The sequence below is a fragment of the Triticum urartu genome, chromosome 5A (assembly GCF_056163025.1).
Source record: "Triticum urartu cultivar PI428250 chromosome 5A, HENAU_Tu73, whole genome shotgun sequence".
NCBI classification, from domain to species: domain Eukaryota; kingdom Viridiplantae; phylum Streptophyta; class Magnoliopsida; order Poales; family Poaceae; genus Triticum; species Triticum urartu.
The window spans coordinates 92,910,483-92,935,255 of NC_141877.1; the positions used below are offsets into that span (position 1 = coordinate 92,910,483).

Consider the following 24,773-nt stretch of genomic DNA (forward strand, 5'->3'; position numbering starts at 1 on the left):
GCAGACACTAGATAAGATATCAATTACACGTCAATTATATGGATAGTGTTGACATTGATATTTGATATGATATTAATTGCACACTAAATATGTTGAGCCATTGCCATTGGAGCAATATGGGTCGTTAGATTGACATGGTTTGACGACTCAGATTTGTTGAATCTGCCTCTTTGGTCAAACATGTTTTCACTCATCCTTTCGTACTCCCTCCGATATCTTTGGTATCCAATCAATAGCAATAAATGCATGCTTGTAAGGAAATAAATATCAGTCAATCCCTTATCTTTGATAACCCAATAAAAAGTCAAATAGCAAATAAATATCAATCAATCCTTATCTTTGATATACCCCAATAAAGAAAATCAATCACGGACACATATCTCAATTTAAAAATGACAAAAAAAACTATACTTTATAACCAAATCATAATCCCGTTTTATCTATTTCATTTTGCATGAAAAAATATTCCATGGTCCTCTTATTGTGTTAAAAATAATATTTTGCCCTTGTTAACGCACGGGCACATACCTACTCTCTCCGTCCGGTGAAGAGTGTACATCTAGTTTTAAAATTTATCCACAAAAGAGTGTACTTCTATCTTTCCATGCACTTTAAGGTGAGAAAAATATTTCTTTCTTATCACACGGTAATCAAGACCAATAGCAATCTACACATGGTCTCCTTAATTTCTACATGCACTTAGCTCATTGGTGATTGGATAATTAAAGAGGAGAGAGATGGTAGTTTGCACTTTTTCAATGCATTCTTACTCAACTCCATAATTTGTCCTAAAATTTATAGATGTACACTCTTCATCGGACGAAGGGAGTAGTCTATATCTATAACAATATTGAAAAGGCGAGTTACCGAGATCTAACAGCTCTCATCCATTCAGCCGCATATATCCAATGGCCAATATTGCCTAATATCAAAGCAGTAATATTCGGAAAAGGAATCTGCTAGCATCACTCTCACATGATCAATCTAATTACTCACAGAAAATGTATTGCCGGTCAATACGAAAAAATAGCTTGGGCTGGGACCACAAAAGAATTCAGTGGCGGGGAGTGAAAACATGTCCATCTTTTTTCAACTTCTGCAAGAAGCGCCATCGTCTCCAGTGTTCAGATTTGGACCGAAGTAATTAGCTTGTCGTCATACCGCTGCTGTTTAATTAGGAGAGGCACAGCTTTCTCCGGGGGAGTAGCTTCAAAGGGAGATATAAAGAGGACCGACCTCCAGATTTTTCTTCCTTCAAGAATCTCTCTCTCTCTCTCGGAGAAGCACCGCTCGACTCTTCGCAGCCTCTGACAAACGGCGCCGGCGACGGCGAGGATCTCCGGGAGAAGGACGATCCGCTGGGCCCCATTCTGGGACCTGTGACTCTGTTCTTCAAGCATTCTTTTTCCTGTGACCCTCCGAGCGGGCTGCGGAGCATCCCTTGGCTTGGCTGTGATCTCCAGGTAATTAATGGCCCTCGTCTCCGTTTCCGTTTGCTTTCGCCTTCTCTGCACTGCCTAGCTTGCAAATCTGCAGCAAATCGCCACTGCGCCCGGCTTGGTTTTAGTTGCTTCAATAGATTCGATACTGTTTAGGTGTATGCTGGGAAGGGAGTTGGTGTAGTTTAGTTTCATCCTCTGAACCACTGGTACTAGAGCCGTAGAGCGTGTTCTTGCTCCGTTGGAGGTTCAGATTCAGCTGGGTTTCGATGTGCTCGAATTTTGAGCGGAACAAGTAGTACATGTTTGTAGATCATTTCTTCAGTATCTTTGGGGCAATTTTTTTAAAATATATATAATTTTCAACTTTACTCTCGGATTGATAAAGTTTAAAATCTTGAAAGAAATATGCAAAGTGGAAAACATTTTTTTTAAATCTGAGTTAAAATGGCGTTTCATCAGTGACGAGTCTTACATGAATAAAGCTAAGCTGATAATGAATTGACCTGTTAAAACTTGGAAAAAGATGACATATGGAAGAAAAATGGACCTGTGGCTGTCACTTTCAGCTATGCTAGTAGAGCAGGAATTTGGACCTTTCCATACCAACTAATCACGTTATTTAAAGAGCATGATAAGCCTGAACCGCTCTAGTTGTCTATTTGGTGGACAACATCATTTGCAGGTGGTGAAAGCATGAGGTTGTGGTCTCTCCTTCTTCTTGTTTGCTTGCCTACGCTGATCCTGTCGGAAGATTACTCCGACGTAACCGTCATCGTACGGGGCTCCAAGACGATCGCTGCGACCAGTGATGAGTTTATTTGCGCTACCCTTGATTGGTGGCCTCCGGAGAAGTGCAACTATGATCAGTGCCCATGGGGAAAGGCTTCTATCTTGAATATGGTAGGTCCTGAATCCCAGTAATACTCTCATTAATCAAATGAATTTGGATTTTACGCAAATTACTAACTTTGGTCTTTGTCCGAATTTCCAGGACTTGACTAATCCGTTGCTAGCTAAAGCTATCCAGGGTTAGTGTTCTGACCCTTGTCAATTGAAGAATTTTCTACTTTTCAGTTACAACTCCCCTATTTTCTACTGTAATTTGTTCCCCCACCTTTCAATGAAAAGAAACGCAAAGTCTTTGCGTTTTCTCGGAAAAAGAAAACAACTCCCTATGGAGGCTCAGTTTATTCTTAAATTTTTAGAAGGGTAAAATATCCTTGTGAGTCATTTACAACCTAGCATCTAACAATAATTGAGCTGCCACTCAAATATCCTTGTGAGTCTTCACTTAGCAAGTTTTTCCTTCTTTGTGTAGCTAGTTTCTTCACTTTTTTGTTTACCGTCTTTTCATAATGGCCTGGTTTATGGTCTTTATGACACCTCATCTTCTTCCCCTGATGAATATTTCTGCCGAATTTATTCTTGTAGCTTTTAGCCCACTACGCATCAGAGTCGGAGGCTCCTTACAAGATCAAGTGGTATATGAAACACCAAATTTAGGATCTCCATGCAGACCATTTACAAAGGCTTCAAGTGGCTTGTTTGGATTTTCTAAAGGATGCATAACCATGGAAAGATGGGATGCAATGAATGATCTGTTCCTCAATACAGGGTGAATGCCTTTGCCAGTTGCTTATCTTTAGGAATTTCCATCTATATTTTCTTCTAAGCGAGTTGTGATTGATTACATCAGACTTCTGAACATGCAACATATATTATGGGATAAAGTATTAGTGCATTAAAAATACACCCCGTCATCTTTCTTTTAAAATCTTAGCAGTGTATAATAATATATGCAGTGCATTTTCTAATTATTTTTTGTTTAATTCCTTCAGTGCAGTTATTACTTTTGGTCTTAATGCACTTCGAGGGCGAAAGCAGATACGTAAAGGTGTTTGGGGAGGTGCTTGGAATTCAAGCAATGCCCAGGAGTTTATGGAATATACTGTTTCAATGAACTATCCTATTGATTCATGGGAATTTGGTAATACATTGTCAAACCCAAAACTATATTTGCTGCTCGCAAAGCAAGGAACATCTTTCATGTGTGCAAAGCGCTATATAAGTAACTATGCTCATTCACTAGGTAATGAACTGAGTGGAAGTGGAATCGGTGCAAGCGTGGGAGCTGAACAATATGGAAAAGACCTGGTTGCACTTCAAAAGATCGTCGATCAGTTATATGAAAACTCTAGCAAACCATTGGTGCTAGCCCCAGGAGGATTCTATGACAAACAATGGTTTGCTATGCTCCTTGACGTCTCTGGGCCAAATGTTGTCAGAGGAATGACTCACCATATTTACAATCTTGGTGCTGGTGAGTGTTTTTTCAGTTCTTGGTAGTACACCTTGATTATTTCTATTTTTTCTCCTATATCAAAGATGGCACAAGATAATTTATTCAATCTTGATTAGGTAATGATCCACATGTGGCCAATAGAATCTTGGACCCGCAGCATTTAAGCAGGGTTTCAGACACATTCAGAGATCTCCAGCTCACGATACAACGACATGGACCATGGTCGGCTCCGTGGGTCGGGGAAGCTGGCGGAGCATATAACAGCGGCAGCCGTACCGTTTCCAATACTTTCCTGGATAGCTTCTGGTAATTACTTGTCAGAAGAACAAATGACTATCACGGCCATCATTCTTCTCGTGTCTTCTCATCCTGAAATTTGTTGTTTTAACTAGGTATCTTGATCAACTTGGTCAGTCAGCAAAGTATGACACCAAGGTCTACTGCAGACAGACTTTAATTGGAGGCAACTATGGCCTCCTCGACACCGATACTTACGTGCCGAACCCTGATTACTACAGGCAAGTATCTGTACTGTATATTCCTGCCAGAAACATACTTTACCGTTTGCATATGCTTCAGATTACTAAACTTTGATAAATGTTCAGTGCCTTGTTGTGGCATCGACTAATGGGGAATGGAGTTCTTTCCATAGACTTCGGCGGTACTTCATACTTGCGTGCCTATGCGCATTGCGGGAAGCAGAAGGTAAGAGTGGCCCCATGAGATTGATTTAGGCTTGGTAAACATAGCATAGTGCTGTGACTTTAGTCACTGGTTGGCTGATTGGTGTGCTCTTAAAATGTTCTTTTCAGGGCGGTATCGCTCTCCTCTTGATCAACCTGAGCCAAAACATGGGGTCCATGGTCACCGTCAGGAATGACCTCAATGTCGGCCTAGCGCAAGGGCAGGGGATAACAAGGGACAGCTCCTTTGTTCATGGCCTGAAGAGGACGGTCTCCTGGGTCGGGAGCAAAGCCTCCGATGGGCTGGAGAAGAGGGAAGAGTACCACCTGACAGCTCAAGACGGGAACCGTTTTGCGCGCACCATGCTGCTGAATGGAGTTCCTCTGGAGCTCACTGAAGATGGTGACATCCCTCCGATGTACCCGGTGCAAGTTTCTGCCAGTTCACCTATCTATGTCGCGCCGCTGTCCATCGCCTTCGTCGTCTTCCCAGATTTTGAGGCTGATGCTTGCTAGCGATGAACTGTAGTTTTTAGATAGGATACCATGCGAGTTTTTCAGCTACAACAATATAGCGCTTCTCAACTATAAAAATACTGAAAATGATTTGTGTTGATGTGTTCTGCCCCAATTGGGCCACCTATGTTCAACAAATTCACAATAAAGAAAAGCTCGAAAACTTTCTCCTGATATTTATCAAAACTTTCAGAAAGAGGTTGTCTCCTACTTTATAAGAAAATGAAGAACAAGAATCATACAGATTCAAATAATAATTTGGCTGTAAACAGAAATTATTATAAACTGCTGCTGTTCAACCCACCAACCAGCATGCATTGAAGTCAATGCTTCAACTGTAAACACTAACAATATGGCCAAATGACTGATGCTGTCACATGCAAAATAACCTGAGAAATCTCAGATAGAAAAAACCCAAGACATGGAATGAAAAGCAAGTATTTCATTTGAGATGATCACCATAAATATATCAGAAAGACTGGGTGCAAAATGTACAGGGATGTTTTTTGCAAAATCAAAATTTGACCCTCTTCACATGGTGAACTGTATACTCACTCTCCAGCAATTACAGTAGTGATGGGACTATCATCAACTCTGCCAAATCAGGCAATTTATAATACTCCATCAAGTACAAAAGAACCATCCTAAACAATAGTGTAATTTCATGAGCTATGATACAAATGGAATAAACAAAAGGAAAGGGATCCTCGTGTAAATGGGAACAAAACATTCCTTTCTATTCATCGAATATGCTGCATCTGCACATGTAACCAATTATGTTCATTCCCTGGATACCCTTCGATGCCGGTCTCCAAAATAACGAATTTAATTCCACTTAATTTACGCCTTTATTTGTTGAATCTTTTGTCTCGCCAATCTACAACTGAGGCTCCATTATATGACAGTTCCTTACAAATTCATTCGAGTAGTTCACATGTTTCGTCCAAAATGGTTGGAGATGTTTAAAACCAATGTCCAGCCATGGCTTACTTTGTCCATTGTAATGTATAACTGCTGCTTTCCGAACACTAGAGATATCCGTCTTCTCCTGATACCCCAAACCTAAAAGGTGCCAAGATGGATCGATCGGATGAACATGGCCTTTAAATGCTATAAGGCCAGGTGGCAAAGTTCCAAGCCTCCAAAGCGTGAAGTTTGACTTCAGATTCTGCAGGCAAAAAAAATACAATGAATAAGACTGGAGCTCTCCAACATGAATTTAAAATTTATAATTGTTTAAATATAGAACAAGCAGAGTGTCAACTATCATGTGAAGCAGAAAGCAATGCTAATAAAATGGAATTCAACACCACGCAGTACAGCTATACTTTTTCAGCAGCGAAGACAAAATCTCCAAATATTTGAGAAGTCAGTGCTCTATACAGTTTAAGTTAGTGCAATTAGAAACTTATGGTCAAATAAGGGGCATGGTGGACATCCAATAGTTGCAAATTAACTTGTTATACTGAAATGGCAAAAAGAAAAGAAATGCATCTATAAATAACTAAAGATGTACATATGAAAATGGCAATAGTGATATATATACTCCCTCCGTTCACTATTATAAGATGTTTTGGATATTTCAATATGGAGTACATACGGACTGAAATGAGTGAACAAACACACTAAAATGCGTCTATATACATGCTATTCAGAAAAAAGTTAGAACATCTTATAATAGTGAATGGAGGGAGTACGTTTTACCTCCTTGACCCAATGGTGGTATTTATCTTTAATTGTTGTCTTCCTCCATGCAGCAAGGTCAAAAATGTTCATGCCATACGCCCACGCACACTCCAATGGATCAAAGTTGGTGGCAATGAGCGGATGAGAGAAGTTAAAATAATTCCTGAACCTCTTAGACATCACCCAACTATCTCCACCCCTGCAAGTCTCAACAGCTCCATTTACCTTCCCAGCTAGATCAATATCCCAAAGTGATGACAGGTCACGTTGGACAACAACATCATCATCAAGAAATACAACCTTGCTGAGGCTTGGGAATAACTGCTTTGAGCAATTGTAAGTGTTATTATGTGATTGTGGATATTCAACAAAAAGAAGCATTAACAAGTACGCAGTTATGCACTACCATAGAGATCTTCTCTACAGTTGTACAAAATTCCAAATATCTAAAAAACAAAAGGAGAATGAGAATTTCCAACTAGCTATGGAACACTTTCAAATGCTATACATTTCTGCAAAAGGTATTTAGGTAATATTGGTTGCCTCTTGACACCAAAAGACCACACTAAAAATATATTCACAAGTAGCCAATCCTATAGAAAGGAAAATAAATATTTGCAGTTGAGTGTTTCACCACATCATTCTATCACATTTCATACATGCTAATTTGTTCATAAGATAGTTAGAAGAAAGTTCTTATACCTCAGGCAAGTATATACGAATATGATTGAGCACAGATGTATATGTTGGACTTCCTGCCTGCAGCTTGGCTGCAAAAACTCTCGGGCTGTCACCTGCAGTGGTTCTTGCAAGGTGATTTCCATGGTAACGACTTCTGGCAATGTGCTGAATTTCTATAGCCTCAAGAACTGGACCATTTTCTTTCGTCAACCATTCAAATTGGTGGACACCCTTCACCTCAATAATGGCAGGATAAAGAGGATTCAATGCAAACCATGAATGCATGGCAGGATAGGTCTTCTTGTCAGTAATGACATGAAAGACTGTCCTCTCAGGCTTCAATGCTGATCTAACTGTTGATCTGACCACAACCGAAGCTGCAAGGATGTTGTCTGACGCTAAAACAAAGTGGAAATAGGAGTTGTCGGAAAGACGCGGGACCAACTCAGGGGGTGGCAGCTGTTTCCTCGCAAGGGCATTTGAGGAGTATACGTCAGTTAGACGCAATGAAAGGCAGTAAAGGCCTTTAGGAATTGCGATTGCTGCATAATGTTTGTTTAGCTGCTCTGACAACCTGGATGATCTCAGTTCCTTATCCATGGTCTCCATCTGCATGTCATTATGTAAACAATAAGGTTTGCAACTTGCTGAACAAAGAGGAGTGGATGAAAGGTAAAACTTTATGTTACTGATCACTAATTGCATCAGTGATGTTCTTTGCGTTTGACAACTTTAGGTGATCACTATACAACATTTGTAGGCATCAATGCTTACCGTGGCCTTCAGCCTCAAAGCAAATGACTTCAAATCATAATCGTTATTCTTTGTATCCCAGATGAAATCATCAAAAGATTCTGCCACTTTTAGATCAACAGGAACTTCCTCCGAGTTTATTTCATCAAGCATCCTATACAGATCTCTTACAAGCCTCTGCACATTCCAGTGCAGCGATCGATTAAAAACTAAATAAAACATCGAAAGGATTAAAGGGAAGTGCAAAGCACATGTTAATACCATGGAGCCATCTTCACCCCTACCGAGAAGACGTGGACCTAACCGTCTGCCCAGACAATCTGGTAAATGATAACAATCAGTGATGAATTTGTAGCAAGTGATTGACTGGACAAATTATACAATCTTGAATAAGTTTAAGCATTGAAGAAAAATTATGCTTGAGAAGACGGCCAAATAATGAGGGTGGAAGCACGTAAAATAAAATAATCATCGTCAAGGTATGATAAATAACATAGGTATCCAATTCAAGTAAATTAAACAACAGAACAGAAGAGAAGATTAAAATGGGAGATACAAAGCCATTGGGATGCCTAAGATAATAGGCCCATGTACATAACTGATCCATTTTCTCTGGGCATAACATTTAGACCGGACTCCTGATTTTTCAGAAACGATGGCAGCGTTCCTCTGGGTGTAGGATTTCAGTGTTCTACTTAGCTAACTAAGGTTCTCCGTAGCAGTTCCCAATTCTAAACATCAGTGCAAGATATCGATGCTTCCTGTAACATAGAAAACTAGAGTAGTTGCATATATCTATCATTAATGGCTTACTGTACAAATTGTCTGCGGCTTGAACAAAATATGCAACTAATTCCTCACTGAACAATCAAGGCAAGGTGAAGAAAGAAACACTTTAAGCTTCTTCATAAATCATAAGCATCCTCGTGTCTACTTATCTTCTATACAGGAGACTAAATAGGTGGTTTCCGCAGCTCAATGAAACTGTAAACGGTTAATCAGCCTACTAAGCACATATGCAGCCACATAAATGGCCTAAACGACCCTAGACTGTAGTAACGGAAAGTCGTGTTATTAACCACCAATGCAGATGCAGATAGCAATGTACCATAGATTTAGGTCAAACCCATCAAGTTATTCACCGACGAAATTGCTGCAAAAGTCACATCCCACAAGGGCATTGCGCATCATTTGTCAGCCATTATGTTGTCTAAACTCTAAAGCAGATAAGACCTCAAGCCACTACATCATCCCAAGAATGGAAGTAAAAGCACAAGCGGGCAGGCCAGGCGAGCCAGGTTGCATACCTAGGGAGGAGCACTTGTTGAAGCCCTCAAGGGTCATGACGGCGGTGAGAATAAAGACGAAGGGAAGGAGAAAGGCGAGGATGAGGACGGTGTGGAAGACGGTCCGGTACGAGAAGTGGCGCGCGGCGGTCTTGAGCTTCATCAAGTCTAGCAGCCCATTGCTACTGGAGATGGTGATGCTCCTCATGCTCGGCGAGAGCCGGATCTGCATCGTCGCTCCTCGTCGCCGCCGGCTGCGGCTCCTGCTCCGTCCTCGACAGAGAATCCAGCGAGCATCGGCGGGGGCCGCGGCAGGCCGCGAGATTCAGAGACGCCATGACGGCAGCCCGGGGCAGGAGGGGGAGGAGGACGACGCGACCGCCGGCCCGGCCGGATCCGGCATTGGCGTGCGCGCGGAGGCGGGGGGGGGGGGGGGGGGGGGGGGGGTGGGCGGGGGGCAACAGCAATCCACCAAGCGATCGATCCCCGGTCCTCGCAAGGGGGGAGGGTTTCTTGATTCCCCCTGTTTCCTGGACACCCCAGAGGCCGAATCGGGGCTCCGATGGCTCTGCGCGCGCGCGCTCGCTTGCCGCCGCGAGGAGTGGAGACGGAGTGCGGGAGGGGTTTGATGATGATCTGAGCTTCCTGGGGTGAGCTCGAGATTGGGGGATTAGGGGAGGGAGGAGTGGAGGAGGGAGGGGATTTGATTTGACCCGATGGATGAACAGGAGAGGGGAGAATGGGGAGTCAGATCGGGTCGTGGTTTGGTTGGCTCAAACTCAAACCCGAATGCACGACGAGTTAGTTGATTGTTCTCTTCTTCTTGTTGTTGGGAAGGTTGCTTGGCTAACTACTCCTCTACACGATAACCTGGCCCACATTGTATTATTGTTAGCCTTGATTGATTGATTAAATTTAATAGAGTAGGTTATTATGGAATGTGCTTTTCCTTTCCTTTTTCTTTCTTGAACGTGCTTCACAAAGCTAGAGGTTCATTATTTGTGTGTTTGTAGCTATTCCTACCAAAAAGTTTTATATCATCCTCATCGTATCTCTTCCATATATGAAACACAAAATATTGAACAGTAATCATATAGGGCGCATGTTCGGTGTGTAGCCTGGGTGCGCAACGAAGCCGTCAAACAGCCCTCGCGGCTTTCTGTTCATGAAGACGTCAAGACGTAAACGCGAGCAACGCGTCAGGATCTGCGGAGGTCGCACGCTCTAGTGATCACACCGAATTGCAACCCAACATTGAATATATGAGCAATTTGCCATAAATAAAGTAGATAAACCATGAAATATTGTTAACAATCCTTTTTTGGAGGGCGAGGAAACTTTCAATCTATTCATCTACTGTCAAGGCGGTACAAAAGAACACCAGATATTACATCCAGGTCCGTAGACCACCTAGCGACGACTACAGGCACTGTGGCTAACCGAAGGCACCCCGCCGTCATCGCACCTCCCTCTCCCGAGCTGAGCAAACCTTGTTGTAGTATACAGTCGGAAAGTCATTATACTAAGCCCCCACGAGACCAGCGCACTAGGACAATAACTGGCGCCGACGAAGAGAATCGTATATATATGAAGGATCCAATCTTCAAACACAAAAACGCAAATGAACGAGTCACCGCGACTCCCGAGGATAGTCATCCCGGTGGATCATCCCGCGGTCACGCAGTGTTGTCCTGACTGCGAGATGGAACACCGCGACGTCGGGATGATCATCCCGGTGGCACGGAGAATCATCACGATCAGTAGGAGGGGTCCTTTGCCGTCGCATCGAATAGTCGTCTTGCCCACGAGGCACATTTCTATGCCACATGCCGAAACGTCATCACATTGCCGAGGGGAGTCCACTCGACACTATGGAAAGATCATCATGCCCCAAGGGGGATCTCCTCGATGGCGTGGCAACAAATCACACCCAGTTGTTGCTTGACTGCTAGTTCTCTTACTAGCTGTCAAACGGGGATGTGAAGATGCAACTATCGGTATTTTATTAGGAGCTTTCAGTCTCGATTCACCCTTACCTTAGAGGGATCAACTACTTCGCTTAGGCAAAAGATCGAAAAGGTTTGTATTTATCTACATGTGCCTCCATCTTTGTTACCCCTTCCACGGAAAGGAGATTATACGTTTAGTAAAAAAAGAGACTAAAATGAGAAGGAAAGAAGAGAAAGAACGGGTAGCTTACTTACCAAGCCATCCTGGCAAGCTCCTACAATTCTCTTATTACTCTTCACCTGACTATGTCAGCAATGGTACTCTTGGCTTTAAGGTATTTTGCTTGTGAAAGCCGAACAAAGAAGAAAAGAACGAAATGGCAGTTCATCCGTAGTCAAAGGTGAAAACTTCATTCTTTGTTTCCTTCATCCTCTACCATTATGTTTTACTTTCTAGGACTAACTAGATGCAACTTTCGGCACTCGGCTCTCTATGGCACTCAGCTTCTAGATGCCAGTCAGTCTCGAAACCGAGAGATCGGCTCGTTTTGCATGACTGCCGCCTTCAGGAATGTCAAAAGTTTTCAAATGTCGTTTGAGACAAGATCATCCCCTGGTTGTTGGATCGCATCTACCAATGTAGTTGCATTCTGGACACTGTCAATCGAGGTGCAGAGGACACGGAGATTGATTGGGCCTCCGAATTCAAACTTGTTGTTAATGCCCCGACCGCAAAGGACCACGAGGTGCAACCGGTTGACGACACGACTGATTACCCTTTGCCAGCGCGTGCTCATGGGCAATTAGTTCACGTTCAACTCGCGCTAGTTAGGCGCGCTCAACCAGAGTGGTCTGGTGTGCGACCTCCAGGGCTTTGCCAGGCGAGGAATCTCCAGGGATAGGAGTATTGAGGAGTATTTTTTTGCCACCCGCAGCTGCTCTTGAGTGATTTGTGGACCATCGTGTTGTCCCTCGCCTCCTACAACACTATGGGTTGAACAACCGGATCGACCGATGCACCTCCCCAATTTCTCACATCCGTGGCTAGCATACCAGCCATAAAAACCTCTATGGAAGATTGAATCCCGCAACTATCTTCCTCCCCAGAGCACGACTCCAAGACATGGAACAGTGAGTCGGTATCCATCATTCCCACGAGCTAGCTCGCAGAACAACAAAAATATGGGTGTGGCTTGCCCGAGCGCTCCCTAATCATGTAAGCACATGACGCCTGAGTGATGAGCAATATTTTACGCTTATTACATCGTTGTTTCAACCAGATAATCTTGGAATCCTGAGAAAATCACCCTGGTATTGCTACTAATGACTAATGAATGTGAGAGATCACAAAATCCTTTCTCTAATTTGTTACCACGGGAAAAGAGGCCAAATATAGAGATAAATTGCCACTTAAAAGGAAAAAAGGAAAATGGAGAAGGGATGGAAAGAATTGGAGGCGTGGCAAGGCCACTAGAGCGTAAGACAACGAATGGTACGAGTGCACACGCTCGTACTAGCTCTCGTACCAGGTGTTGGAGGCAACATGAGGTCCAATCCCTCCAACAATTATAAAGAGGCTAACACCAACAGAACAATGAGGAGAGCACCATTCATGAAACGGGCAAACAAAAGCCGTCTTCCAACCTTAGCCGCCACCATGTCCATCTCACCACCATAGCCGCTGCCATCACCATCACCATAGCATCTCCCCTCCAAGTTATCCATAATTGTAATCATGTATCGCATCCAGCAACCATTGTAAGACATATTAAACATTCATATATGTCTTCTCCGATGATTTCCTCTTGTGTGAGTAATTCGGTAAGGCAATGGGTTCAGGTATAGCCTTGCAACCCTATGAGGGATCGATGGAATGACATTGAATAATTGACGTCATGTATGTCTTTGATTGCTACAAAGTTATCTCTCTCTTGTTCTATGACCCTGTGGGTACCCAGGATCTCGAAGTTTGATCAAGGAGGAGGTTAGGAGCAGGGAGGATGTGAAACTCTATTCTGTAAACACCCAATGCTTTTGTGTGAACTATATTCTTCATAATCAAGGTAACCACTACAAGAAAAATACACATATGTGGCATTATGGCCTGAATGGGAAAAAATCTGTCATGGAAGTGACACTTCCATGATGATAATTGTGATGAAAACACATATCATCATGGATGAGGTGAGCACCTACTTCTATGACAAACAATTATGATAAAAAATGGGCTTTTCGTCCTAGGTGGGCCGGAGCCACACCTGCATGACATTGTTTGGGCCGTCCATGACGTAAAAAATCCTAATAGATGTGAGGGCGATAATTTTTTGGGGATTTCTTGGTATATGGTGGATGGTCGGGCCTGAGCGATGCAAGATTGATTTCTCTCATACGAGTGTATATGCGAGCACATTACTGAACCTGAGAGAGCCCTTCGCTTACTGAACCGGAGCGATCCCTTAGTATTACTGAACCTAAACGATCCCTTCGCTTACTAAACCCAAGCGATCCCTTCACACTAATGAACCTGAGCGAGCCCTTCACACTACTAAACCCAAGCAATCGATACGAGAGTGTGCAGTAGTGTAGGAGGCCCCTGTCGACCATGTGTGGGATACGTAGAGTCAAGACCAACCGGTTGTTGCATCAAGCCCCCTTATGAGATACGTAGAGTTGGCCTAGCCAGTTGGCTCTTGATGAACAGTCCACGTTGCTGTTGCACGTGTGTACGCCCCACCCTAGCCGGTGGGGGTTGGATGAACAAGACCCCATGGAGGCCAGGCCGTAGGCAGTTGGCGTTGGATGAACAGGCATGATTGCTTGTATCTGTGTTGGTATTTCCCTGAAGAGGAGAGGATGATGCAGCACAACAACGGTAAGTATTTTCCTCAATTATGAAACCAAGGTATCAATCCAGTAGGAGGATCCACCAAACTATGTAAGTAGTACCTTCACACAAATAACAAAAACTTGCAACCCAACACGTAAGAGGGATTGTCAATCCCTCCTCAGCATCGAGATAGATTCAACTGCATGAGATTGGATAAATAGATCTAACAAAAATAAAAAAATAAAATAGGTAAGAAAAGTGCGGCAGGGTATTTTTGGATTTTTGGATTAATAGATCTGAAAAAATATGATAGGAAATAGACCCGGGGGCCGTAGATTTCACTAGAGACTTCTCTCGAGAAAATAGCATACGATGGGTAAACAAATTACTGTTGGGCAACTGATAGGAAAGCAAATAATTATGACGATATCCAAGGCAATGATCATGTATATAGGCATCATGTTCAAGATTAGTAAACCGAAACGATTCGCATCTACTTGATGGAAATATGCCCTAGAGGCAATAATAAAGTTGTTATTATTATATTTCCTTATTAATGATAAAGGTTTATTATTCATGCTAGAATTGTATTGATCGGAAACTTAGATACATGTGTGGATACATAAACAAATACCATGTCCCTAGTGAGCCTCTACTAGACTATCTCGTTGATCAAAGATGGTTAAGGTTTCCTAACAATATGCATTTGTTGTCACTTGATAAGGGGATCACATCATTAGGAGAATGATGTGATGGACAAGACCCATCTGTTAGCTTACCATATGATCGTTCAATTTATTGCTATTGCTTTCTTAATATCAAATACATATTCCTTCGACTATGAGATCATGCAACTCCTGGATACTGGAGGAATACCTTGTGTGCTATCAAACGTCACAATGTAACTGGGTGATCATAAAGATGCTCTACAGGTATCTCCGAAGGTGTCTGTTGAGTTGGCATGGATCGAGATTAGGATTTGTCACTCCGAATATCGGAGAGGTATCTTTGGGCCCTCTCGGTAATACACATCATAAGAAGCTTGCAAGCAAAGTGACTAAGGAGTTATTTACGAGATGATGTATTACGGAAAGCATAAAGATACTTGCCGATCACGAGATTGAACTAGGTATGAAGATACCAACGGTCGGATCTCGGGCAAGTAACATACCGACAGACTAAGGGAATTACGTATGTTGCCATAAGGTTCGACCGATAAAGATCTTTGTAGAATATGTAGGAACCAATATGGGCATCCAGGTTCCGCTATTGGTTATTGACTAGAGAGGTGTCTCGGTCATGTCTACATAGTTCTCAAACATGTAGGGTCCGCACGCTTAACGTTCGTTGACGATATAATATTATATGAGTTATGTGATTTGGTGACCGAATGTTGTTCGAAGTCCCGGATGAGATCACGAACATGACGAGGAGCTTCGGAATGGCCCGGAGGTAAAGATTGATATATAGGACGATGCTATTTGGACATCGGAAGATTTCGGGAGGTACCGGGTAGTCATCGGATCACTGGAAGGGGTTCCGGGAACCTCCGGGAGGTTAATGGGCCATATGGGCCAAAGGGGGAGGACACACCAGCCCACAAGGGGCTGGCGCGCCCCTCCTAAGGCCGCAGCCCCTGGGGAGAGAAGGAAAGGGGGGAGTCTGCCTCCCCCTTCCTTCCCTCTCCCCCCCTTTCCTGCCCCCCTTGTGGAAACAAGGTAAGGGGGCGCCACAGGGCAGGAGCCCAAGGGGGACGGCGGCCACCCTTGGGGCGCCTCCTGGCCACCTCCCCTCCCCCACCTATATATATGAGGGAGGGGCGCCACACAAAGGCGACGACAATCTCTTAGCCGTGCGCGGCGCCCCTCTCCATAGTTTTGTCCCTCGGTCCTATTTTCGGAGTGCTTAGGCGAAGCCCTGTGGAGTAAGCATCACCACCACCATCACCACGCCGTCGTTCTGTCGGAACTCATCTAATACTTTTCCCATCTTGCTGGATCAAGAAGGCGAGGACGTCACTGAGCTGAATGTGTGCTGAATGCGGAGGTGTTGTACATTCGGTACTTGATCGGTTGGATCACGAAGAAGTTCGACTACATCAACCGCGTTAACAAATGCTTCCGCTTACGGTCTATGAGGGTACATAGACACAATCTCCCCTCTCGTAGCTATGCATCTCCATGGATAAATCTTGCGTGTGCGTAGAAATTTTCTTGTTTTCCATGCAACGTTTCCCAACAATGCCATCTGAGCCAGGTCTATGCGTAGATGATATGCATGAGTAGAACACAAAGGAGTTGTGGGCGGTGATAGTCATACTGCTTACCACCAACGTCTTATTTTGATTCGGCGGTATTGTGGGATGAAGCGGCCCGGACCAACCTTACATGTCCACGCACATGAGACCGGTTCCACCGACTGACATGCAACTTGTTTTGCATAAAGGTGGCTGGCAGGTGTCTGTTTCTCCTACTTTAGTTGAATCAAATTTGACTACGTCCGGTCCTTGAAGAAGGTTAAAACAACAAACTTGATAATCACTATTGTGGTTTTTGCATAGTTAAGAACGGTTCTTGCTAGAAGCCCATAGCAACCACGTAAAACTTGCAACAACAAAGTAGAGGATGTCTAACTTGTTTTTGCAGGGCATGTTGTGATGTGATATGGTCAAGCTGTGATGTGATATACATTGTTGTATGAGATGATCATGTTTTGTAATATCGACAACCGGCAGGAGCCTTAGGGTTGTCTCTTAATTATTGTATGAAATGCGAGCGCCATGTAATTGCTTTACTTTATCGCTATGCGTCAGCAATAGTTGTAGAAGCAATAGTTGGCAAGATGACCCCGACGCAACGAAGGAGATCAAGGTGTCGAGCCGGTGATTATGGAGATCATGACGATGCTTTGGAGATGGAGATCAAAAGCACAAGATGATGATGGCCATATCATGTCACATATTTTGATTGCATGTGATGTTTATCCTTTATGCATCTTATTTTGCTTAGAACGGTGGTAGCATTATAAGATGATCCCTTCACTAAATTTCAAGATAAAAGTGTTCTCCCCGAGTATGCACTGTTGCCAAAGTTTGTCGTTTTGAAGCACCTCGTGATGATCACGTGTGATAGACTCTATGTTCACATACAACGGGTGTAAGACAGTTTTGCACATGCAGAATACTTGGGTTAAACTTGATGAGCCTAGCATGTACAGACATGGTCTCGGAACACTGGAGACCGAAAGGTCGAATGTGAGTCATATAGTAGATATGATCAACATAGAGATGTTCACCATTGATGACTACCCCATCTCACGTGATGATCGGACATGGGTTAGTTGATTTGGATCATGTATCACTTAGATAACTTGAAGGGTGTTTATTTAAGTGGGAGTTCATTAGTAATTTGATTAATTGAACTTAATTTATCATGAACTTAGTCTTAATAATTTTTTGCATATCTATGTTGTAGATCAATGGCCCGTGCTACCGTTCCCCTGAATTTTAATGCGTACCTAGAGAAATCTAAGTTGAAAGATGATGGTAGCAACTACACAGACTGGGTCCATAACTTGAGGATTATCTTCACTGTTGCACAGAAGAATTATATCCTTGATGCACCGCTAGGTGACAGACCTACTGCAGGAGCTACTGCAGATGTTATGAACGTCTGGCAAGATCGATCTGATGACTACTCAATAGTTCAGTGTGCCATGCTTTACGGCTTAGAACCGGGACTTCAAAGACATTTTGAATGCCACGGAGCATATGAGATGTTCCATGAGCTGAAGTTGATATTTCAAGCTAATGCTCGGGTTGTGAGATATGAAGTCCCCAACAAGTTCTACAGCTGTAAGATGGAGGAGAACAGTTCTGCCAGTGAACACATACTCAAAATGTCTTATCATAACCACTTGACTCAACTGGGAATTGATCTTCCAGTTGAGAGTGTTATTGATTGAGTTCTTTAGTCACTACCACCAAGCTACAAAGGCTTCATGATGAACTATAATATGAAAGGGATGACGAAAACGATTCCTGAGCTCTTCGCAATGCTTAAGGCCACGGAGGTAGAAATCAAGAAGGAGCATCAAGTGTTGATGGTTAACAAGACCACTAGTTTCAAGAAAAAGGGCAAGGGAAAGAAAGGGAACTTCAAGAAGAATGGCAAGCAAGTTGTCACTCCCGTGAAAAAGCCCAAAGCTGGACCCAAGCCTGAAACTGAGTTCTTCTACTACAAAGGGAATGGTCACTAGAAGCGGAACTGCCCCAAATACTTGGCGGATAAGAAGGATGGCAAAGTGAACAAAGGTATATCTGATATACATGTTATTGATGTGTACCTTACTAATGCTCGTAGTAGCGACTGGGTATTTGATACTGGTTTGGTTACTCATATTTGTAACTCGAAACAGGAGCTACGAAATAATGAAGATTAGCTAAGGATGAGGTAATGATGCGCGTCGAGAATGGTTCCAAGGTCGATGTGATCACCGTCGGCACGCTACCTCTACATCTACCTTTGGGATCAGTTTTAGACCTCAGTAATTGTTATTTGGTGCCAACATTGAGCATGAACATTATATCTGGATCTTGTTTATTGCGAGACGGTTATTCATTTAAATTGGAGAATAATGGTTGTTATATTTATATGAGTAATGTCTTTTATGGTCATGCACCCTTGATGAATGATCTATTCTTGTCGAATCTCGATCATAGTGATACACATATTCATAATATTTATGCCAAAAGATGCAAAGTTGATAATGATAGTGCAACATACTTGTGGTACTGCCGTTGAGGTCATATTGGTGTAAAGTGCATGAAGAAACCCCATGCAGATGGACTTTTGGAATCACTTGATTATGAATCATTTGATACTTGCGAACGATGCCTCATGGGCAAGATGAATAAAACTCCGTTCTCCGAAACAATGGAGCGAGCTAATGACTTGTTGGAAATAATACATACCGATGTATGTGGTCCGATGAGTGTTGAGGCACGCGGCGGGTATCGTTATTTTCTGATCTTCACAGATGATTTGAGTAGGTATGGATATATCTGTTGGGGAACGTAGTAATTTCAAAAAAATTCCTACGCACACGCAAGATCATGGTGATGCATAGCAATGAGAGGGAAGAGTGTTGTCCACGTACCCTCGTAGACCATAAGCGGAAGCGTTATGACAACACGGTTGATGTAGTCGTACGTCTTCACGACCGACCGATCCTAGCACCGAAGGTACGGTACCTCCGCGATCTGCACATGTTCGGCTCGGTGACATCCCACGAACTCACGATCCAGCAGAGTGTCGAGCGAGAGTTTTGTCAGCATGACGGCGTGATGACGGTGATGATGATGCTACCGGAACAGGGCTTCGCCTAAGCACCGCTATGATATGACCGAGGTGGATTATGGTGGAGGGGGGCATCGCACACAACTAAGAGATCAATGATCAACTTGTGTGTCTATGGGGTGCCCCCCTCCCCCGTATATAAAGGCGTGGAGGAGGGGAGGGCTGGTCCTCTACTATAGCACGCCCTAGGGAGTCCTACTCCCACCGGGAGTAGGATTCCCCCCTTTCCAAGTAGGAGTAGGAGAGAAGGAAGGGAAGGAGAGAAGAGAAGGAAGGAGGGGGAGCCGCCCCTTCCCCCTAGTCCAATTCGGACTAGGCCTTGGGGGGGGGGGACCTGCCCTAGACAGCCCCTCTCTCTTTTCCTTAAAGCCCAATAAGGCCCATATACTCCCCGCGGGGTTCCGGTAACCTCCCGGTACTCCGAAAAATGCCCGAACTCATCCGGAACCATTCCGGTGTCCAAACATAGGCTTCCAATATATCGATCTTTACGTCTCGACCATTTTGAGACTCCTCGTCATGTCCGTGATCAAATCTGGGACTCCGAACTACCTTCGGTTCATCAAAACACATAAACTCCTAATACTGATCGTCGCCAAATGTTAAGCGTGCGGACCCTACGGGTTCGAGAACAATGTGGACATGACCGAGACACATCTCCGGTCAATAACCAATAGCGGAACCTGGATGTTCATATTGGCTCCCACATATTCTACGAAGATCTTTGTCGGTCAAACCGCATAACGATATACGTTGTTCCCTTTGCCATCGGTATGTTACTTGCCCGAGATTCGATCGTCGGTGTCTCAATACCTAGTTCAATCTCGTTACCGGCAAGTCTCTTTACTCGTTCTGTAATGCTACATCCCGTAACTAACTCATTAGCTACATTGCTTGCAAGGCTTATATTGATGTGCATCACCGAGAGGGACCAGACATACCTCTCCGATAATTGGAGTGACAAATCCTAATCTCGATTTATGCCAACTCAACAAACACCATTGGAGACACCTGTAGAGCACCTTTATAATCACCCAATTACATTGTGACGCTTGGTAGCACACAAAGTGTTCCTCCGGTATTCGAGAGTTGCATGATCTCATAGTCATAGGAACATGTATAACTTATGGAGAAAGCAATAGCAACAAACTAAACGATCATCGTGCTAAGCTAATGGATGGGTCAAGTCAATCACATCATTCTCTAATGATGTGATCCCGTTAATCAAAACAACTCATGTCTATGGTTAGGAAACATAACCATCATTGATTCAATGAGCTAGTCAAGTAGATGCAGACAAGTGACACTCTGTTTGTCTATGTATTACACATGTACTAAGTTTCTGGTTAATACAATTCTAGCATGAATAATAAACATTTATCATGATATAAGGAAATATGAATAACAACTTTATTATTGCCTCTAGGGCATATTCCCTTTAGTCTCCCACTTGCACTAGAGTTAATAATCTAGATTACATTGTAATGATTCTAACACCCATGGAGTCTTGGTGCTGATCATGTTTTGCTCGTGAGAGAGGCTTAGTCAACGGGTCTGCAACATTCAGATCCGTATGTATCTTGCAAATCTCTATGTCTCCCTCCTTGACTTGATCGCGGATGGAATTGAAGCGTCTCTTGATGTGCTTGGTTGTCTTGTGAAATCTGGATTCCTTTGCCAAGTCAATTGCACAAGTATTGTCACAAAAGATCTTCATTGGACCCGATGCACTAGGTATGACACCTAGATCGGATATGAACTCCTTCATCCAGACTCCTTCATTTGCTGCTTCCGAAGCAGCTATGTATTCCGCTTCACGCGCAGATCCCTCCACGACGCTCTGCTTGGAACTGCACCAACTGATAGCTCCACCATTTAATAAAAATACGAATCCGGTTTGTGACTTAGAGTCATCCAGATCAGTGTCAAAGCTTGCATCGATGTAACCGTTTACGACGAGCTCTTTGTCACCTCCATAAACAAGAAACATATCCTTAGTCCTTTTCAGGTATTTCAGGATATTCTTGACCATTGTCCAGTGATCCACTCCTGGATTACTGTGGTACCTCCCTGCTAAACTAATAGCAAGGCACACATCAGGTCTGGTACACAGCATTGCATACATGATAGAGCCTATGACTGAAGCATAGGGAACACCTTTCATTTTCTCTCAATCTTCTGCAGTGGTCGGGCATTAAGTCTGACTCAACTTCACACCTTGTAATACAGGCAATAACCCTTTCTTTGCCTGATCCATTTTGAACTTCTTCAAAACTTTATCAAGGTATGTGCTTTGTGAAAGTCCAATTAAGCGTCTCGATCTATCTCTATAGATCTTGATGCCTAATATATAAGCAGCTTCACCGAGGTCTTTCATTGAAAAATTCTTATTCAAGTATCCTTTTATGCTATTCTGAATTTCAGTATCATTTCTGATCAACAATATGTCATCTACATATAATATTAGAAATGCTACGGAGCTCCCACTCACTTTCTTGTAAATACAGGCTTCTCCAAAAGTTTGTATAAAACCATATGCTTTGATCACACTATCAAAGCATATATTCCAACTCCGAGAGGCTTGCACGAGTCCATAAATGGATCGCTAGAGCTTGCACACTTTGTTAGCACCTTTTGGATCGACAAAACCTTCTGGTTGCATCGTATACAAATCTTCTTTAAGATATCCATTAAGGAATGCAGTTTTGACATCCATTTGCCAAATTTCATAATCATAAAATGCAGCAATTGCTAACATGATTCGGACGGACTTAAGCATCACTACGGGTGAGAAGGTCTCATCGTAGTCAACTCCTTGAACTTGTCGAAAACCTTTTGCAACAAGTCGAGCTTTGTAGACAGTAACATTACCGTTAGCGTCAGTCTTCTTTTTGAAGATCCATTTATTCTCTATGGCCTGCCGATCATCGGGCAAGTCAACCAAAGTCCATACTTTGTTCTCATACATGGATCCCATCTCAGATTTCATGGCCTCAAGCCATTTTGTAGAATTTGGGCTTATCATCGCTTTCTCATAGTTCGTAGGTTCGTCATGGTCAAGTAACATGACTTCCAGAACAGGATTACCGTACCACTCTGGTGCAGATCTTACTCTGGTTGACCTACGAGGTTCGGTAGTAACTTGATCAGAAGTTTCATGATCATCATCATTAGCTTCCTCACTTACTAGTGTAGGAATCACTGGAACTGATTTCAGTGATGCACTACTTTCCAATAAGGGAGAAGGTACAATTACCTCGTCAAGTTCTACTTTCCTCCCACTCACTTCTTTCGAGAGAAACTCCTTCTCAAGAAAGGATCCATTCTTATCAACGAATATCTTGCCTTCAGATCTGTGATAGAAGGTGTACCCAACAGTTTCCTTTGGGTATCCTATGAAGACACATTTCTCCAATTTGGGTTCAAGCTTATCAGGTTGAAGCTTTTTCACATAAGCATCGCATCCCCAAACTTTAAGAAACGTCAACTTGGATTTCTTGCCAAACCACAATTCATAAGGTGTCGTCTCAATGGATTTAGATGGTGCCCTATTTAACGTGAATGCAGCTGTCCCTAAAGCATAGCCCCAAAATGATAGCGGTAAATCAGTGAGAGACATCATAGATCGCACCATATCTAATAAAGTGTGGTTACGACATTCGGACACACCATTACGTTGTGGTGTTCCAGGTGGCGTGAGTTGTGAAACTATTCCACATTGTTTCAAATGAAGTCCAAACTCATAACTCAAATATTCACACCCACGATCAGATCGCAGAAATTTGATTTTCTTGTTACGATGATTTTCCACTTCAGTCTGAAATTCTTTGAACTTTTCAAATATTTCAGACTTATGTTTCATTAAGTAGATATACCCATATCTGCTCAAATCATCTGTGAAGGTGAGAAAATAACGATATCCGCCGCGAGCTTCAATATTCATTGGACCACATACATCAGTATATATGATTTCCAATAACTCTATTGCTCGCTCCATTGTCCCAGAGAACGGAGTTTTAGTCATCTTGCCCATGAGGCATGGTTCGCAAGTACCAAGTGGTTCATAATCAAGTGATTTCAGAAGTCCATCAGAATGGAGTGTCTTCATGCGCTTTACACCAATATGACCTAAACGGCAGTGCCACAAATAAGTTGCGCTATCATTATCAACTCTGCATCTTTTGGCTTCAATACTATGAACATGTGTATCGCTACTATCAAGATTTAGTAAAAATAGACCACTCATCAAGGGTGCATGACCATAAAATATATTACTCATATAAATAGAATAACCATTATTCTCTGGTTTAAATGAATAACCATCTCGCATCAAAAAAGATCCAGATATAATGTTCATGCTCAGCGCTGGCACCAAATAAAAATTATTTAGGTCTAAAACTAATCCCGAAGGTAGATGTAGAGGTAGAGTGCCGACGGCTATCACATCGACTTTGGAACCATTTCCCACGCACATCGTCACCTCGTCCTTAGCCAATCTTCAATTAATCCGTAGCCCCTGTTTCGAGTTGCAAATGTTAGCAACTGAACCAGTATCAAATACCCAGGCACTACTGCGAGCATTAGTAAGGTACACATCAATAACATGTATATCAAATATACCTTTGACTTTGCCATCCTTCTTCTCCACCAAATACTTGGGGAAGTTCCGCTTCCAGTGACCAGTTCCTTTGTAGTAGAAGCACTCAGTCTCAGGCTTAGGTCCAATCTTGGGTTTCTTCACTTGAGTAGAAATTGGCTTGATGTTCTTCTTGAAGTTCCCCTTCTTCCCTTTACCCTTTTTCTTGAAACTGGTGGTCTTGTTGACCATCAACACTTGATGCTCCTTCTTGATTTCTACCTCCGCAGCCTTTAGCATTGCGAAGAGCTCACGAATCATCTTATACATCCCTTGCATATTATAGTTCATCACGAAACTCTTGTAGCTTGGTGGCAGTGATTGGAGAACTCTGTCAATGACACTATCATCAGGAAGATTAACTCCCAGTTGAGTCAAGTGGTTGTGGTACCCAGAATTCTGAGTATATGTTCACTAACAGAACTATTCTACTCCATCTTGCAGTTGTAGAACTTATTGGAGACTTCATATCTCTCTATCTGGGCATTTGCTTGAAATATTAACTTCAACTCCTGGAACATCTCATATGCTCCATGACGTTCAAAATGTCGTTGAAGTCCCAGTTCTAAGCCGTAAAGCATGGCACACTGAACTATCGAGTAGTCATCAGCTTTGCTCTGCCAGGTGTTCATAACATCTGGCGTTGCTCCTGCAG

General features: G+C 43.0%; 2 protein-coding genes and 1 pseudogene across 3 annotated transcripts; 2 read left to right on the forward strand and 1 right to left on the reverse strand.

Moving 5' to 3' along the window:
• Positions 1-1,107: 1,107 nt before the first annotated feature.
• On the forward strand, positions 1,108-5,119 carry LOC125508021 (heparanase-like protein 1). 2 transcript variants are annotated; one of them, XM_048672567.2, is made up of 10 exons: positions 1,108-1,463; positions 2,094-2,342; positions 2,434-2,470; positions 2,874-3,057; positions 3,281-3,429; positions 3,532-3,762; positions 3,861-4,050; positions 4,137-4,262; positions 4,350-4,449; positions 4,557-5,119. In XM_048672567.2, the coding sequence occupies exons 2-10, from the start codon at positions 2,136-2,138 to the stop codon at positions 4,941-4,943; spliced, it is 1,611 nt and encodes a 536-aa protein (XP_048528524.2). In that variant the 5' UTR covers positions 1,108-1,463; positions 2,094-2,135; the 3' UTR covers positions 4,944-5,119. The 2 variants fall into 2 exon arrangements, with proteins under 2 accessions (XP_048528524.2, XP_048528523.2); XM_048672566.2 differs by having other exon boundaries at positions 1,109-1,463; positions 2,125-2,342.
• Positions 5,120-5,365: 246 nt separating this feature from the next.
• LOC125508022 (putative galacturonosyltransferase 13) lies at positions 5,366-10,152 on the reverse strand. Its single transcript, XM_048672569.2, has 6 exons — positions 9,371-10,152; positions 8,325-8,383; positions 8,085-8,240; positions 7,332-7,919; positions 6,648-6,950; positions 5,366-6,111 (listed from the first exon to the last, which is right to left on the reverse strand). Exons 1-6 carry the CDS (start codon positions 9,579-9,581, stop codon positions 5,821-5,823), a joined length of 1,608 nt encoding a protein of 535 aa, XP_048528526.1. The 5' UTR covers positions 9,582-10,152; the 3' UTR covers positions 5,366-5,820.
• Positions 10,153-17,602: 7,450 nt separating this feature from the next.
• On the forward strand, positions 17,603-18,565 carry LOC147970441 (uncharacterized; annotated as a pseudogene).
• The last annotated feature ends 6,208 nt before the right edge of the window (positions 18,566-24,773 follow it).

What these genes read in the sequence shown, in the direction of transcription:
- LOC125508021 (XM_048672567.2), top strand. Translation starts at nt 2,136, where the DNA reads ATGAGGTTGTGGTCTCTCCTTCTTCTTGTTTGCTTGCCTACGCTGATC. An exon ending in GCTAGCTAAAGCTATCCAGG is followed by an intron (nt 2,471 to 2,873) that starts GTTAGTGTTCTG and finishes TTATTCTTGTAG; the next exon opens with CTTTTAGCCCACTACGCATC. An exon ending in CGCATTGCGGGAAGCAGAAG is followed by an intron (nt 4,450 to 4,556) that starts GTAAGAGTGGCC and finishes TGTTCTTTTCAG; the next exon opens with GGCGGTATCGCTCTCCTCTT.
- LOC125508022 (XM_048672569.2), bottom strand. Translation starts at nt 9,581, where the DNA reads ATGCAGATCCGGCTCTCGCCGAGCATGAGGAGCATCACCATCTCCAGT. An exon ending in GGGGTGAAGATGGCTCCATG is followed by an intron (nt 8,241 to 8,324) that starts GTATTAACATGT and finishes TGGAATGTGCAG; the next exon opens with AGGCTTGTAAGAGATCTGTA. An exon ending in TTCGTATATACTTGCCTGAG is followed by an intron (nt 6,951 to 7,331) that starts GTATAAGAACTT and finishes TGCTCAAAGCAG; the next exon opens with TTATTCCCAAGCCTCAGCAA.